The 17,821-nt window shown below is 42.3% G+C and overlaps 1 protein-coding gene across 1 annotated transcript in view; it reads left to right on the top strand.

Annotated features, from left to right (window-relative positions):
• The first annotated feature begins 8,623 nt into the window (after window positions 1-8,623).
• EHD4 (EH domain containing 4) overlaps window positions 8,624-17,821 on the top strand; it is a 79,452-nt gene continuing 70,254 nt past the window's right edge. Inside the window, exon 1 of the mRNA XM_081830969.1 lies at window positions 8,624-8,938. Within this exon, the coding sequence (XP_081687095.1) occupies window positions 8,703-8,938 (236 nt within the window). The 5' untranslated portion in view covers window positions 8,624-8,702. The remainder of the gene's footprint in view (window positions 8,939-17,821) is intronic.

The following is a 17,821-nucleotide window of genomic DNA, read 5'->3' as shown; positions in this document are numbered from 1 at the left end:
AAAGATCAAAAACTTTTGATCTTTTGATTCTTAAGAGTGTCTTAAAGAAGATAGAAGAAATTGATTTATCTATTTCTTAGCAGATACCCAGGCTCCTTTCAGCTCTTGCTTCTGCCATCCTCAAGTTTGCCTTCTGGTCCAATATGGCTGCTGGAGCTCCACCCATTGTGTCCACATTCCAGACAGCAGGGAGGATAAAGGGATCTGAACTCCTGCTGACAATGAACACACCAATCTAGCCCTGGTCTGCCTACCTCTGAACTTCTTTTCTGTGACAGAAAACTAAACTTTTACCTTAACAAGATAATGAGAATTACCAGTTGTCCCAATTATCTATTGTTGAGCAAACAAAAACAAAACAAAACAAAACAAAAAAAACCAAAATGTAGGCATAAAAGAACAACCATTTGATTATGCCCACAGATTCTATGGGTGAGGAATTTAAAAAGGGCACAGCAAGGACAACTCTTATTCATGGGTGGGGCCTCCCCTGAAATGACTTGAAGTGCCTGGGGAGGGCTCAGATGGCTGGGGTCTGGAATACCTGGGGCTGAAGGGTCTGAGATGGCTCTTTCCTTCACATATCTGGTTCCTGGGTGACCAAAGGACAAGCTCAGTCTGACTGACTGTCAGAGCACCTTCACGCGGCCTCCTCAGCATGGTGGTTTCAAGATCATCAACCTTCTTAAATGGCAGCTCAGGGCTCCAAGAGCGAGTGTTACTCGGTGACAGGTGCACAGTGTATTATGACCGAGTGTCAGAAGTCACAGAACATCACTTCCACAGTATGCTGTTGGCGGAAGCACTCACAAGCCAGCCTGGATTCAAGTGGACAGGACCAAGATCCCATCTCTTGATAAGAGGCATGTCGAAAAATACGTGTGGCTATATTTTAAATCCCAGCCTGCAGTAATTGAATCCTTAATGCTGACCCTCACCTCTCTTCCACTAAGGAATGTCACATTTTGGGTTCTGTTACTAGAGATTCCATTTCTAGGAACAAACTCAGTGTTAGGAATTACTTTCATCTCTCACTAGCAGAGACCTAACAAATAGGGGCTTCAATACATTCATGTGAAAGCCCACAAGGAGGTCATCCAAGGCGGGCATGGCATGTCCAGGATTCATCAGGGATTCTGCCCCTCCCAGCTCTGATTTACCTTCCCATGTGTAGTCCTTGGCCTCATGGTCCAGGATGGGCCCTGAAGCTCCAGCCATCGTATCCCTATCCCAGACTACAAGAGAGAGGAAGGGGAGAGCAAGATTGAACTCTTTTCTTTCTAAAGGAGACTTCCTGCAACTCCCACACATCCTTCAGGTAACCTATCAGCAACCAGCCCTTGGTCTTATGATCACATTTAATTGTACAGAGACAGGAAAATTTTGTTTTTACCTGGGTGGCAATGCGCCTGGCTGAAAATGAGAGTTCCATTGCTGAAAAACAGACCATGTGTAGGCAGCTGGCTGTCTTACTGCAAGTACCTCCCAGACATCTCCACCTGCCGTGTCCTATAAGCTACATCTCCAAGTGGCAGCAGTGACCTGGGTGAGTGGCACAGAGAAAGGAGAGGTGTGTCTGAGAATGAAGGGGGCTCTTTGCAGGCCAAAGTACCTCCTCTAATCTCTTTAGCATGTGTCTCTCAGGACTTTAACTACTCTGGGACTTAAAGTATCAGAGTAAGACACTGCACTTGTTATGCATGTAGAACCAAGCCCTGAATACCATCTACAGCTAACCTTGTGAGGGGCGCCTGGGCGGTGAAGTCAGTTAAGGGTCCAACTCTTGATTTCGGCTCAGGTCATGATCTCAGGGTCATGAGATAAAGCCCCATGTCGGACTCTAGGTTGGGCGTGGAACCTGCTTAAGATTCTCTTTCTCCCTCTCCCTCTGCCCCTCCCCACATTGCTCATGCCCAGGAGCTCACGCGCTCTCTCTCTCTCCCTCTCAAATAAATAAATAAATAAATAAAGCAGACCTTGTGAACATCAAATTACCAAGAATAAGAAGGAAAAAAAACCCTTCCACAAGAATTACAATTAAAATTTTCATATAGCAAAGAGAGTTGAGTCTTATTATCAAAATACTTATTTCATGAATTATTTAATCCAACAAAAATCCAGGTAACTAATGGCACTCTCTGTAAAACTACCTGAAATAGGATTTAGCCTGAAAAAACAATTCGATTCAGATGAAAAGGTGACTATAACTGGGATTGTTGAGTCTGAAGAAGGAAAACCAGAAGAGGATTCCAGCTTGCAAATGGATGCAAGATGATTATCCTAAGGAGTGCCCATCACTCTCCTGCCCCACTAAGGACGGATCAAGAACACGAAAGCAGGGGCTGCAGTTGTATGAAGACAGAGAAGGGAGAAAAGTAAGACATTATGATGTGTCTTCTTGCTCCAGGCTCTTTCAGGACTTTCACTGGTTTTAAAGATTAAAGGCAGTAACTTTTTTTCTTCCTTCAAATTTTTTTCCGATTATAAAACAAGAACATGATTATTGTGTAAAATCTGAAAAATGCTAAAGCACATAAAGAAGGAAACTAAGATCATTTATCATTCCAAAATTCAAAGATCATTACTATTTTGGGGTTTGTCTTTCCCATGTTTTCACTTCCTTACTTTAAATTTTTTTTCAAAAGTACAAAAACCCTATAGATTCAATTTTTTAAAAATTGTGGTAAAATATACATAACATAAAATTTACCACCTTAACCATTTTTAGGTGTATAGGCCAATAGTGTTAACTATGATCACATTGTTGTGATCTCCTGAATTTTTTCATCTTGTGAAACTGAAACTCTATGCTACTGAAAACTCCCCCATTTCCTACTCCCTCCAGTCCCTGGTCACCACCATTTGACTTTCTGTTTCTATGAATGTGACTACTTTAGATACCTCATAGAAGTGGAATCATATGCTATTTGTCTTTTTGTAACTGGTTTATTTCACTTAGCATCATGTTCTCAAGGTTCTTGTAGATAGTGGCATATGACAGGACTTCCTTCCTTTTTAAGTCTGAATAATATTTCATTGTAAGTATATACCACATTTTGTTTATCCATTCATCCATCAATGGAAACTTGGGTGGCATCCACCTCTTGGCTATTGTGAATAGTGCTGCTATGAACACGGATGTGCAATATCTCTTAGAGAACCTACTTTCAAGGTTTTTGGATATATACCCAGAAGTAGGATTACTGGATCATATGGTAGTTCTATTTTTAATTTTTCAAGGGATTGCCATACTGTTTTCCATAGTAATTGAATGTATTCTCTCCTGTAATCTTTTTTCCACTTAAAAATATATTCTGAGTATTTTCCCAGGTCATTAACATTCTTTTTATATGACACAATTTTCAGAGACTGCATAGGAATCCATTATCTATCTAACTAATCCTCCATGCGGGAACAGCTAATCACAGCTTTTCACTATTATAAGTGTTATGCTGATAAACATGCTTTAGATAAAGCTTTACATTGACTATTTCCTCAGGGTAAAATTTCTGAGTCTAGAAGTATGAGCATTTCTAACAACTAATAAAGGTATAATTGACACATGATAAACCGCACATATTTAAAGTACACAATTTGATGAGTTTCTGCAGATGTATACAGCTGTCAACTATCACCACAATCAAGGTGATGAACAAATCCTTTGTACTCATGCCCTTTGTAATTCTTCCCTATGCTCTTCCCCTGCTGCATCATGTGGTAGGTATATGCTTTACTTTTTAAGAAATTGCCAACCGGGGCCCCTGGTTGGGTGTCGGTTAAGCGTCTGCCTGTGGCTCAGGTCATGATCCCAGGGTCCTGGAATCGAGCACTGCATCAGGCTCTCTGCTCAGCTGGATGTCTGCTTCTCCCTCTCACTCTCCCTCTGTGCCCCCTACCCCTCTCAAATAAATAAATAAAATCTTAAAAAAAAAAAAAAAGAAATTGCCGAACTGTTTTCCAAAGGAGTTGTATAATTTTACATTCCACTGTCAACATATGAGAGTTCCAGTTGCTCCACATCCTCACCAACAATTGGTATGGTCAGTCTTCTAATTTTAGGCATTCTAATAGGTATGTAGTAGTATCTTGTTGTGGTTTTAATGTGCATTTTCCTAATGACTAATGATGTTGAACATCTCTTTATGTGTTTATTTGCCCATACATCTTCTTTGGTGAAGTATCTGTTCAAATTTTTTTCCATGTCTTAAATTGGGTTGTTTCCTTATTATTGAATTTTAAGAGGTCTTTATATATTCTGGATACAAGTCCTTTATCAGATATGTAATTTGAAAATGTATTTTCCTAGTCTGTGCCTTGTCCTTTCATTCTCTTAACAGTATCCTTCAAAGGTCAGAAGTTCTTAATCTTGATGAAGTCCAATTTATTAATTTTTTTCTCTTATGGATCATGCTTTTGGTATCATCTAAGAAACCTTTCCCTACATAATATCCAAAGATTTTCTACTGTGGTTTTTTTTTTTTAAGATTTTATTTATTTATTTGACACAGAGAGAGAGAAAGAGAGCACAAGGAGGGGGAGCAGCAGAGGGAGAGGGAGAAGCAGGCTGCCCGCTGAGCAGGGAGCCCAATGCGGAGCTAGATCCCAGGACCCTGGGATCATGACCTGAGCCGAAGGCAGACATTTAATCAACTGAGCCACCCAGGTGCCCCTGAATTATGTTTTCTTCTAGAAGTTTCATAGTTTTAAGTTTTACATTTATGTCTATAGTAATTTTGAGTTAATTCTTACATACAGTGCAAGGTGTGGATCAAAGTTTATATTTTTGCATATGGGTATTCAATTGTTCTAGCATTATTGGTTGACAAGACTTCTTTTCATCCATTGAATTGCCTTTGCACTTTGTCAAAAATCAATTGACTATATATGTGTGGGTCTATTTCTGAACTCTATTTATTTCATTGATATATTAGTCTATTTTTATACCAATACCACAGTCCTGTCTTGATTTCTGTAGGTTTGTAAGTCTTGAAATTAGGTAGTGTAAGTCCTCCAACTTTGTTAATTTTTTCAAAGTTGCTTTGGCTAGGTCTTTTTCATTTACATATGAATTTTAGAATCAGCCTGTCAATTCTTACAAAAACAACAGCCTGCTGGAATTGCACTAAATCTATACATTAGTTTGGAGAAAATTGACATTTTAACAACATTGAGTCTTCTGATCCATAAACATGGTATATCGTATATATCTCCATTTATTTAGGCCTTTTTTATTTCTCTCAGAAATACTATGTGGTTCTCAGTGTATAGAGCTTGTCCTTTTTCTTTTTTTTTTTTTTTAGCGAGAGCACACACAAGAGCAGGGTGGAGGGGCAGAGAGAATCTTTTTTTTTTTTTTAATTTTATTTATTTATTTGACAGACAGAGAGGGAACACCAGCAGGCAAAGGGAGAGGGAGAAGCAGGCCTCCCGCTGAGCAGTGAGCCCGATGTGGGGCTTGATCCCAGGACCCTGGGATCATGACCTGAGACGAAATCAAGAGTCGGACGCTTAAGCAACCAAGACACCCAGGCACCCCTAGACCTTGTACATTTTTTATCTGATTTATCCTTAAATATTTCATATTTTTTATATTATTACAAGTGACATTGATTTTTTATTTCACCGTCCCATTGTTCATTTCTAGTATATAAAGACATAGCTGGTTTTTGTATATGTGTATTATATCCAGCACCCTTACTAAACTCACTTATTAATCCTAGTAGCTTTTTTGTAGGTTCCATAGAATTTTCTACATAGATGGTCATATTTTCTGCAAATAAAGACAGTTTTACTTATCCCTATCCAATATGGATACCTTTTCTTTTTCTTATTGTACTGGTTAGAACCTCTAGTATGACATTAAACAGAAGTGATAAGAGTAGACATCTTTACCTTGTTCCTGATCTTAGCATTCAGTTATTTCATCATTAAGTATGATGTTGCAGAAGTCTTGAATGTGTGTTTTCAAGATTTTTGATAAGTATGGGCTCCATTAAAGTGCCAGTTTATACCATATCCATACTTATAAAAATAAGTATGCCATTCTTAATGTTATCTATTTATTTTAAATTTATGTTTTTTGATTATTAATGGAGGTTAGCATCATTTAATGTTTATTGGTCAATTATATTTGTCTTGTTAGTTGCCTATGTCCTCTGCTCATTTTCTAATGGAGCATCATTTCTTTCTTAATAATTTTACAGTAGCTTTTAAAGTTCTAATATCCTTAATTAAATATATTTATTATATATGTCTGTCAATAGTTTTCCCAATTTGTCTTTTGCCTTTGTTTATGGATTTATTTATTTTTTACATATGCTATTTTTAATAGAATTTTTTAGAGCAGTCTTAGATTCACAACAAAATGGAGCATAAAATACAGAGAGTTTCCATGTACCCCTGCCTCCCCAATACATAGCTTCCCACTATCAACATCCCATATCAGCAATATCCTGCACCAGAGTGTAATTGATTCATTACAATCAATGAATCTAGTCTACAATGACACATCATTATCACCCAAAATCCACAGCTGACATTAGGGTTCACTCTTGGTGTTATATGTTCAATGAATTTGGACAAATGTATAATGACATTATCATACAGAATTATTTTCACTACTCTATAAGTCTTCTTGCTCCTCTTATTCATCCTTCCCTCTTTCTTAACCCCTAGCTATCAGTGATCCTTTTACTGTCCCCATAGTTTTGCCTTTTCCAGAATGTCATATAGTCAAATCATACAGTATGCAGCCTTTTCAGTGTCTTCTTTCACTTAGTAGTATGGATTTAAGGTTTCTCTCTGTCTTTCCCTGACTTGATAGTTCGTTTCTTTTTAGCACTGAACAATATTCTATCAGCTGGTTGTACCATAGTGAAGTGTATCTAGCAAAGGACATCTTGGTTGTTTCCAAGGGTTGGCAATTATGAATAAAGCTGCTATAAATATCCATGTGCAGTTTTTGTGCAGACATAAGTTTTCAACTTATTTGTAAATACCAAGGGGTACAATTTCTGGATCATATGGTAAAGAGTATGTTTACATGGGTTTGTATTTTTAAAAATACATAAAAAAAAATACACTAAATCTTTTACTTTTTTGTTGAGAAAACTGTCAACCTTTTCCTTCATAATTTGTCTTTGGTTTTGATCAGAAAGCTTTTCCCTTCCAAAATTTTATAAATCTTCACCTGTACCTTCTTCTAGTAGTTCTATGTGTTTATTTTGTTTTTACATTTTAATCTTTGTTTTATTTTGACATGAGGCAGATATCTAAGTTCATTTTCCTTTGGCTTTCTTTTCACTTCCTTAGTTACATACAGCTTCCTCTAAATATTTGATCCACACAACAACTCCCGAGGAGTTCCCATTTTTACAAACAAGGAAACTGAGGCAGAGAGGCAGCTCATTGCATTTAAAGCCAAATAGCCATTAATTTCTGTAGTCAGGATTCAAACCCAGGTCTTTTGATGCCAACTCCTGTTCTCTCTTCACCACAGCCCTGGCCCTGCAAGTATAGTCCATAGACAAACAGATTGGAAACACCTGAGAGCTTGTCAGAAATGCACACCCCTGAATCAGAATCTGCATTTCTATCAAGTTAGAGAAGTACTGTTGGGCAATTTATTTCCCCAAATTTAGGGTGTGTCAGAATCACCTGAGAGCACTTGTTGAGCCATCCTTCCTCAGTATTTTAACTCAGTGTGTCTGGGGTGATGACCGGAAATCCACATTTTAACAAGCATCCCAGGTTATTCTTATGCAGGTGACTCCATGGATCACACCTGAGAAACGCTCTAAAACAATGGAGAAATATTCTCAAACTGTTACCTAGAACACCAAAAGTGACGGCTGATTATTTCTCCCAGTCTCAATTTAGATGTGTCCTTTTAACCTGAAAAAGAGAGAGCTAGGAGGTAATAATAACTCTTTACATGTCCATATGTGGTAATTAGGTTGTAATAATGAGGATGATGATTAAACCTTCAATTTTACATTAAATCAAATAAAGAAAAATAAGGGCAAAGGCTTTCAATCGATCCCAGAATTTAGTGGAGGCAGTGTGAAGAGAAATATCTACTCAAGTAAATTGGAGTCTCCTTCCCCTTATTCAAATCTTGTCAGTATGTCTGTGAGTCAAGGTCTCTTCACTAATAAAATGAAGGTAAATAATAACCTGCCTATCAACTGTCTGCACTGTTGTTCCCAGTATCATTAAGACTGGAAGGAGTAAACTTCCTGGGAGACTAAGCAGCCTCCGGAGGCTCATTCTTGCCAGCTCAGTTTTGCCCGGAAGCCGAAGCCACCTGGCCAGAGGTGCGGCTCCGGCGACCTAAAGGGGCCCCTCCCGTGACCCGTCTGCGCCAAGGGGCGCGGGAGACACCCTCTCCTCCGCCCAGCCCCGCGGAGAGACTCCGTCATCAATAATTCATTAAGAACCTCCTCTCCGTTGACTGACGTCACCACCCGTCCTGGCAGCGGCCCAATGAGGAAGGACTTGAGCGAGCCTTCTGAATAGTGAACGAGCTGCCGTGACGTAACGACCGGAGATTGGCTGCGACGGCACGAGGCGGGGCCAGCTCGGGCGGTGGCGAGAGCGGCTGGGGCAGCTCAGAGCGAGCCGGGGAGGGTCGAACCCAGAGCGGGGTTGGAGCGCGGGGCAGGCACTGAGAGGGCCGGCGCGGGGCGCGGACCGGCTGCACGATGTTCAGCTGGATGGGGCGGCAGGCGGGCGGGCGCGAGCGCGCGGGAGGCGCCGACGCGGTGCAGACGGTGACTGGCGGCCTGCGCTCGCTCTACCTGCGCAAGGTGCTGCCGCTGGAGGAGGCGTACCGCTTCCACGAGTTCCACTCGCCGGCGCTGGAGGACGCCGACTTCGAGAACAAGCCCATGATCCTGCTGGTGGGCCAGTACAGCACGGGCAAGACCACCTTCATCAGGTAGCCCGCCCCGCTCGCTCGTCGCCCCTGCCGGCACCCCTGCTCCCACCACCCAGGTGGAGGCGGTCCTCCCCACGTGTGCGTGTGCTGTCACCAGCCTCCCACCGCCTCGGACGTCCTGCAGCGCCCACTCCCCCCGTGCGGAATCCCCTCGCGGCCGTTTCCCCCTCCAGCATCGGCGTCAGCTCAGGTTCCCCGTCCAAGCGCGGTGCCCGTGAGCCCTCAGCCTCGCCCCTGCGTGCGGCCGTCCAAGAAGGGGCTGCCTCTCCCCCTTGCAGGCAGGAAGGTCCCCGAAACCCCTTCTCCCTGTACTCTGAGCCCTCCTTCCTTGCTCTTGGTAAGGGACTCTTCTGACTGATTTGTCCTGTCACCCTGGCCCGGGGACCCGGGGAAGGGAGGGAGGAGAGCGAGGCTGTAATAAGCATCTTCTTGATGAGCGAGTGAGGCCTAGGGCTAGAAATGGGGACGGAGGTGTGTGGTATCCGAATGGGCTATTGAGTCATAGTTGAAGAATTAAGCCCCCAACGCATAGCTATTTATTGAAGGAATGTATTAATGAATGAATGAATGCATTCATGCATGCATGAATGAATGGCAACAGTAAAGGGTACTTTTCCAATGCCCCCTTCCCTTGAAGTCCTTGCATGCCGTCCCCCACCACAGTGTTGGGGGGAGCGGGTAGAGAGGCCGCTTTTATTCGGCTCTTGCACAGCCTCGCCTTTATCCGGCGGTAGGAAGTTAACTGAGTAGCAGCCCCAGCCGGCGCCCGGTGGAACTAAGGGGGAGTGTCATATTACTCTTCGTTAGTTTCCATTTCTTAGGTGGGTCATTCCCTCCTCCCCTGACAACTGAAAATATTTGTCATGCTTGCTCTGTCTCCAAAAGCAAACAATTACTGTGCATGCGCTAAGGCTCAACTCATATAGCTTCCTCTGAAGTGATTTTTGTTGGGAAATCATTGACATCGAAACAAATTGCTTTTTGAAGAGACTATGTTACTTCTAAAGCAGAAGTAAGACACTTTTTAAGACTCACTTTTTTAGGGGTTAGGAAACTTATTTTCCTGGATTAAATTCTGGGTCAGTTTAAACAAAGTGACTAATCATTTAAGGGTTTGGTCTAGGGTTTGGGAAGTTGTAACAATCTCTCCATCATTGATGTTCAACAGGTGTTCAGAAAACTGCATCTATATTTGGATATATGCCCTTTCTATTAAACAGTGGCCTCTTTTTCTCCACTCCAGTGACCTAAATAGTTCCTACAAATAGAGTAGTTGTCACTACAGGAAATGTGTTCAATCCAGACGTACAGATACACTATGAATGGATTCAGCAAAGCAAATACACTATATTGAAATATAGTTCTAGATAGTAAAGTGAACGTGAAGGAAGACTGAAGGAAATAATTTTTAAATTGACTTATTTCGTGCTTATTAATAAGGTGAAAATAGTATTAAATATATCACCGCAGACACTCAAACCATAGAAATGTTACAGTAACCGGTACCTTGAAAGATGACAGACAATACCTTTAAGGTCTCGGTTGAAGTATATGGGATACTGAAATATTGTGACCAAGTGGTACAAGAGTGGGAGGTGGGCCTTTTGAAACACACAGATAAAGGATAAGAAGCTGGCATTGTCATAATTATAATAATCGCAGACATGAGCAGTGGCAGGCTCCTGGCGCCCTGGGCAGTGCCTCCTGTCTCTCTGCCACGGGGCTTTCCTGTGCCCTGTGTGATTAGGGAGCCCTGGTGCTCCTGTGGCCCCCGGGATGTGATGTGGCCATCTCTCTGCTTACATAGCCTCACTCTTCTCTCTCTTTCATCATTTGTGGGGAGTTCTGTGGAATGGCTAAGCATACTTCTAAGAAGGATTTTGAGATTTGACTCCTGGCAACTTCCTTCAAATGGACCACTTCTCAGTAGGCACTGGAGCCATGTGCAACCTCAGGGTGAGGGAGGAGTCAGCTTACCAAGAAGTCACTTGCTCTTGAGACCTTCCCTGGCCTAAGTGACTTTGTCCTTAGGCAGTGGGCACAAAGTGGACCTGTGAGGTTAAAAGGAAATCAAGGTGGACAGGAAGCTTGGTGAGCCACCAGAGACCTGAGTTTGGTTTCAGAGTGGAGCTAGGAGGCAGAGATTTAACTCCTAGGAGGAAAGCCCCAAACAAAAGGGCAGCTACCCTCTAGAGCCTGCCCTGGAACTGGGAAGCAGTGGAGTTGGCCCAGGGTGCTGACCATCCTGGATCCTGCCTACATCCAGTGCTATCTTTCTTCTGAAGCCAGTCAGTGCCTAGGTTGTTCATGTCTAGCCATTGAGCACTAGAAGCTCATACTTGGCTATGGGGTGTACCTATTTACATAGTCAAAGATTTCCATCCACCTGGCTTCCTGTATATCCCAAGAGGTCACTGGTAACAGAGCATGCACTCATAGGAAGAAGACTTCTCTCATTCTAAAGGCAGTCAGCAAAGCCTTTGGTGTGCATTGGACACCTTTAATAAAACCATTCTTCCCTCCTTTTGTCCCATGACTGGGAAGAAGTAAGAGCTCCACTAGAACATGGTGAGCCAAGACTTCATCAGGAATGAGGAAATTAAATGTGTGCCTTGTTCTAATAAAAAGGTCTTCTAGATGGGATGAAGAACCTGAGTGTCAAATTGGAAGTGTATGGAAGTATATGGAAGGAGAGTCTTGGTGGACCCTCCTCACCTGGATCACAAAACTGGCCCAGAAGGTGACTTCAGATGTGATGGAGCTATTTGTCAAAGTCTTCTTGAGATAGAAGCAGAACAGCCGATAAACCTATTGTCTCACTAACTGTTTTATTTCTCAGAAGGCAGAGGATGCTATGAGAGAAACCACGGGTGCTCTACCTCTAACTAGCAAGTAAGAGTTGGCCAAAGAAGGAGAAGAGACAGGCATTGGGAAAAGTGGCTATGTTTTCTTAGACTATGTAACAACCAAGGAAGGGTGGATATTTGGCTCAGCCAGGCTTGTATCCAAAACCTGAGGAAAACAGATTTCAGCAATTCCCCCAGAAAATCCCTGGGCCCAGGTGCTATGAAGGAAGACATTTCCACTGAGAGGATGTGAGTCTCACTGAAAATCAATTCAAACCACACAGTTGCAATATTTTGGTTTTTAAGAGCTCCATTTTCTCTCTTCCTCCTACACCCTGTCCCCTTCTCCCAGAAAAATTTATTCTAATGAGGACAAAAGAGGGAAGTCATTCAAGAAACTGTATAGGCTTTAAAAGGGTAGAGCCCAAAGCAATTAGGCAAGAAAAAGAAATGGACTATAGACTGGAAAGAAGTAAAACCATCTCTGTTCACAAAGGGCATGATCATATATATAGAAAATCCTAAGGATTTAGGAAAATTCTAAAAAACTTTTAAAATAAACAAGCTCAGCAAAGTGTTAGGATACAAGATCAATATACAACATCAGTTATATTTCTATGCACTAGCAATGAACGATCTGAAATTTAGAAAATAATTCCTTTTATAATACATCTAAATGAATAAAATGTTTAGAAATAAATATAACAAAAATAGTGTAAAACTTATGCACCGAAAAATACAAAGCTTTGTTTCAAGAAATTAAAGAAAACCTAAAAACAAAACAAAACAGGGAAGACATCTCATGTGCATGGATTGGAAGACTTAATATTTTGAGAAGGGCAGTACTGCTCTAAGTGATCTATGATCCATGCAGTCCCTACCAAAATCCCAACTGCCTTCTTTACAGAAATTGACAAGCTGATCCTAAAATTCACTCGGAAAGTGAGGGATCCAGATTAGCCAAGACAGTCCTGAAAGAGAGCAAAATTGGAGTTCTCGTATTTTCTCATTTCAAAGCTTGCTACAAAGCTACAAGACAGCGTGATAGTAGCATAAGAATAGACGTAGAGACCGACAGAACAGAACTGAGAGTCCAGAAATAAACCCATATGTCTGGTAAATTTGTTTTTCCAAGGGCTCCAAGACAATTCAATGGGGGAAACAGCATTCTTTTCAACAAATAATGGTGGACAACTAGATATCCACATTGCAAAAGGAATAGAGAGTTACTGCTAATGGATACAGGGTTTCTTTTGGGGTGATGGAAATGTTCTGAAATTAGATAGTGGTATTAGTTGCACAACTTTGTGAAGTTACTAAAAACAGAGAAGTGTACCTTACCCTTTAAAGGGGTAGGTTTTGTGGTATATGAATTTTATCTCGGTTAAAAATATAAAACAGTTCAGTCTTCCAACAGTTCAGCATCCTGTGATTAATTTCCATAATTGTGCAGTTAGCACCAGTCAAGTAATTTCTGCATCTGTATGCAATAATTTAAAATAAAAATGGTTGCCAGAAAGAAAGCAAACCAAAAATTGTGGAAATAAGCCAAAAGAACACATGGACAAAAGGAACTAAGGAATATACATGAGGGGAAAGGGGAGTACAGGGATGCCTGGGTGACGCAGTCAGCTAAGCGTCTGACTCTTGGTTTCAGCTCAGGTGGTGATCTCAGGTCATGAGCTCAAGCCCCACAGTGGGCTCTGCGCTGAGCGCAGAATCTGCTTAAGATTGTCTCTCTCTCTGTCCTTCCCCCTTGCGTGATATCTCTCTCTCTCTCTCTCAAATAAATAAATAAATCTTTTTAAAAAGAAAGGAAAGGGAGTACAAGTAGCTATTACACAGTCCCTATATTTTCCCCCATATATTCTTGTCAGTGTATAAACATGTTCATTCTTCCTAACGCTGAAATTAAGTCAGTAAAATCAAAGTCTAATATTTTCCTATAAAATACTTGATAAAGTAATTGTGCTTTAAAACTTTAAATATTATTTAAATATAGTGTTAATAGGGGAAAGGGGGACTCGAGTTCCATCTGCAAGTGTGAAAACAAGGTTTATGGGCAGTGTGAAGTGTTAAGAAGCTGGTAAGCAGGCTAGGAAGGCGAAAATACTTCGGATAAGAAGAGGCCTTTTCCGGTATGATTAGAACAAGAAAAAGAATCAGGAAGTGATAGGCCCACTGCTTGGGACTCTTGCTGTAACTTTCAGAGAAAGCAGAACTACTCAGCTACTATTGTCTTACCTCCTTTTCTCTCAAAAGCAAATGATCCAGAGATGGGAAAGGGAGCCTAGCCAGATGGGAGAGGGTATCCAAGCCCAGAGGGTGAGGAGCTCCCCAGGGGCGGAGCAAGCATGGCCACATAAATACCAGGGGGCGGGGGCTAGATGGCAGGGCCAGATAGGAAGAACTTGTAGTTGTGCCCAAAGAGCTGTGTCTGGTGATTTTTAGGAAGTTACAAAGAGGGGCGCCTGGGTGGCTCAGTCGTTAAGTGTCTGCCTTCGGCTCAGGTCATGATCCCAGGGTCCTGGGATCGAGCCCCACATCGGGCTCCCTGCTCAGCAGGAAGCCTGCTTCTCCTTCTCCCTCTGTCTACTGCTCTGCCTACTTGTGCTCTCTCTCTGTCAAATAAATAAATAAAATCTTAAAAAAAAAAAAGTTACAAAGAATATGAGGAGTATCAGAAAACCTGAAGCAGGCAAAATGTCCCAGTTTTCAGAAAAAGGGGGAAATAGATTCTATTAAAGAACAAAGCTCGACTTCATTCCTTTGATAAGTTCTAGAGTCTGTTATTAAAGTGAAGTGAAGGCGCTCACTAGGAGGCAGCCTGGTTTACCCATTAAAGAAATTCCCATTAAGGAAACACTGTGGGCCGCATTGGGTGGTTCTCCAGGCACTAGAGCCCCTGAAAATGATAGTCTTTTCTGCCAAATACCAAGCCCTTTGTAGATCTTTCTGAAATGTTGAAATATTTAGTTTTTACAGAAGAATGGACTCTCTATAATATACAATATAAGATCATACCTGTATACCCCAGTGTCCATTTATTCAAATAATACTGATTTCCGGGAAGGGTCTGGCTATCCCAGAACTTAGAGTTTTGTGGGGAATATGGATAAGAATCCACAGGCCATTAGGGCTCCGAGTGACCAGAGCTGTGATACCAGCAGCACAGGGTGGGATGTGGGCATAAGAGGGGTCCTATATTTGGCTTGGAGGTTGGAAAAGGCCTCCCTGATGACACAACCTAAAAGCTGAGCCCTGAGGAATGAGCCAGAATTAGCTGCCCAAACCAGACCAGGGAATGAGGGCAAGAAGTGTCAATGATGAGGCCCAGGTTCCTTGGATAACTGGGTGGGTGGTAGAGCTATCCACCGAGATGGAGACACACGGAGAGGAAGAGTGGGGGAATAATTATGAGTTTAGACTTAAACCCACTTTGAAGTAGCCACCCAAGTGTAGAGTCCACAAGGGGTTGGACATACAGGTCTGGAGTGAGAGGAAGACGAGCTTGTGTCACCAGGGAGGTGGATGGTGATTCAGAGCCATCGTAGGGCTCTTTTGGTTGCGAGTAACAGAGACTCAAGTGAAGAAGGCTTAAGGAAAAACGTACATTTTCTCATGAAGCTGATCAGACCAGGGTGTGCTGGCTTTAGGCCTGGCCTAGGACCCCAAGTGGCGCCATCTGGTCTCTATCTCTCAGCTCTGCTGCCTTCCTCATGTTGGCTTCCCTCTCAGGCAGTTGCCCCTCGTGGGGTAGGGGCAGGTGGCCATCTCTGATTCCAGACTCACCTTCTGCCAGCTCAGCAACCCCAGTGGGGGAAAAAAGAAAACCTCTTCTCAACAGTTTCTGCAAAAGTCTTAGGTTTGAGTCTCATTGGTTAGACCTTGGCCATATACCTATCCTGAACCAATTCCTTGGGTCAGGGGAATGAAATACCCATGCCTGCAGTGGGGTGGTTGGCCCCCAAACCATGTGGACTGAGAGTGGGGAAACGTGGCTCCTCAGGGTGCTGCTATCAAAAAAGGGAAAATATTTGCTACATAGGTGAGGCATCGGGCAGCCCCCACAAAAGCCAGGGAAAGAGAGGGCACGGCATGGTGAGCAGGGCCGGATGCTTCTGGGAAAAGGGCTGAAATGGATCCAGTGGATTAGCCATCAGGAGCCAGGGTGACCTTGGCAAGAGCCATGCCAGTAAGTGGTGGTGATGGAAGCCAGGTGGCAGTGGGCTGAGGAGTGAGTGGGAGGTGAAGCGTCAAATACAGAAAACTCTCAGCAACTGGGTACTGCAGGGGAGGAACTGTGCGCTGGTGACAGGCATTCTGATGAAAGCCATTATAAGTTGATGGAAGGGGCCTGTAGAATGTGAGCAGCTGGTATCTCAGAAATCTCAGAAGAGGCAGGCCTCGGAGCAGGGGAGGGGGAGCTCGAGGGCAGGGGGGTGTGGTGGGGGTGGAAGCAGTCACGGAGGGAGACCCTGCGTGTTGGCCTCCTGTCCACGTACCACATCACCTGCCTGACGAACGGTGGCAGTGCTACCGGATGAGGAGAAATGTGAGGGGAAATGTGTTCGGGGTTTTTTGGGTTTTGTTTGTTTGGGCTTTTTTAATTACAAAATTCTCTTCCTTAACTCACATCTAGAAGCTTACTTCTAAAAGACATTCAGTATAATTTTCAAGACCTTGGAAAATTATGAACTAGAAAGCCGTGGTCCCTGGATCTGCTATGGGTCAGAATCACTGGGAGCCTGAGAACAGATTCCAGGGGCCTCCATCCCAGACCTCCTGAATTGGAATTTCTGTAGGAGAGGCTCCGAAATCTGGTTTGAGTTTGGTTTGGGTTTGGTTTTTATAAACCACCTCCCAGAGTAATTCTTAGGTAGCCTCCCCCAGGAAATATTTGGGAACCATTGATAGACAAAGGTTCAGCTAATGGAATCATGATGGTTGAACTTTTTAAGCCTGAAGCGGGTCGGCCTCAACCCAGAAGAGGGAGGCTCACTTTGGTGGCCCTTCCATGGCATGTGGTCCAAGCTCCAACTGTTCACATTCTTAGTGAATGACCTAGATGAAGACCTAGAAGTCATGCTTACAAAACTGGGCATTATGCAAAAAAAAATGCAATTTAATAAACAGCCTTTTTCACTTAATATGATATGATGAACTTTTTCTTGTGTCATGAAGTAATCTTCAGAAATAGCTTTCATGACTGCATCCTAGCCTATCCTACAGCTTGGAACATTGTTTCTAATTTTATGCTGTTATCTGTAATATTGCAGTGGACATTCTTGGCTGTAAATCTTTGTATGTCTTAGTTTTTTCTTTTCCTTAGAATAGCTGCCCAAGTATGAATTACTACATCAAAAGTGATAAATATTTGTCAAGTTTATGTATATTGCTGATTATATGTACACCTATGTAATACATATATGTATATATAATATATATCTTATATAAAATAAAGCATATATTTTATCTGGAATATGTATATGTACATATATTCCTTTTCAGAAAAGTCATTTCAAATTAGATTCCCACCACAGAATCTAATATGAGGATCATTATTTCACCAAACTGTCAGTAAAACTATGTATTATTTCAAAACAAGTGTGACAGGAAAAAATTTATTTTTTTAAAGATTTTACTTATTTATTTTGAGAGAGAGAGAGCAGAAGCAGAGGGGAGGGACAGAGGCAGAGGGAGAAGCAGACTCCACACTGAGCAGGGAGCCCGATGCGGGACTGGATCCCAAGACCCTGGGATCATGACCCAAGCTGAAGGCAGATGCTTAACTGACTGAGCCACCCAGGCGCCCCTTGTTTTTTTATTTTTTAGCACTATTGAATAATCCTACCTTTTCCCACTACCACATGAGGCTTCCTCATATGCTAACTTATTAAATATTGGGATTTTTTGGAGCCTTTCTCTCCTGTTGTATTGCTCTGTTGGTAGATTCTTATGCCCACAACATACTGTCTTAAGGACTGTCATTAAAACATTCTTTAATTAAATGGTAATGCAGACCCTTGTGATCTCA

This window comes from Leptonychotes weddellii, chromosome 9 (genome assembly GCF_054177405.1).
Source record: "Leptonychotes weddellii isolate Sample4059 chromosome 9, ASM5417740v2, whole genome shotgun sequence".
Taxonomy (NCBI): Eukaryota; Metazoa; Chordata; class Mammalia; order Carnivora; family Phocidae; genus Leptonychotes; species Leptonychotes weddellii.
The sequence above is the reverse complement of the archived record's forward strand: the minus strand, read 5'-3'. Positions and strand labels throughout refer to the sequence as shown.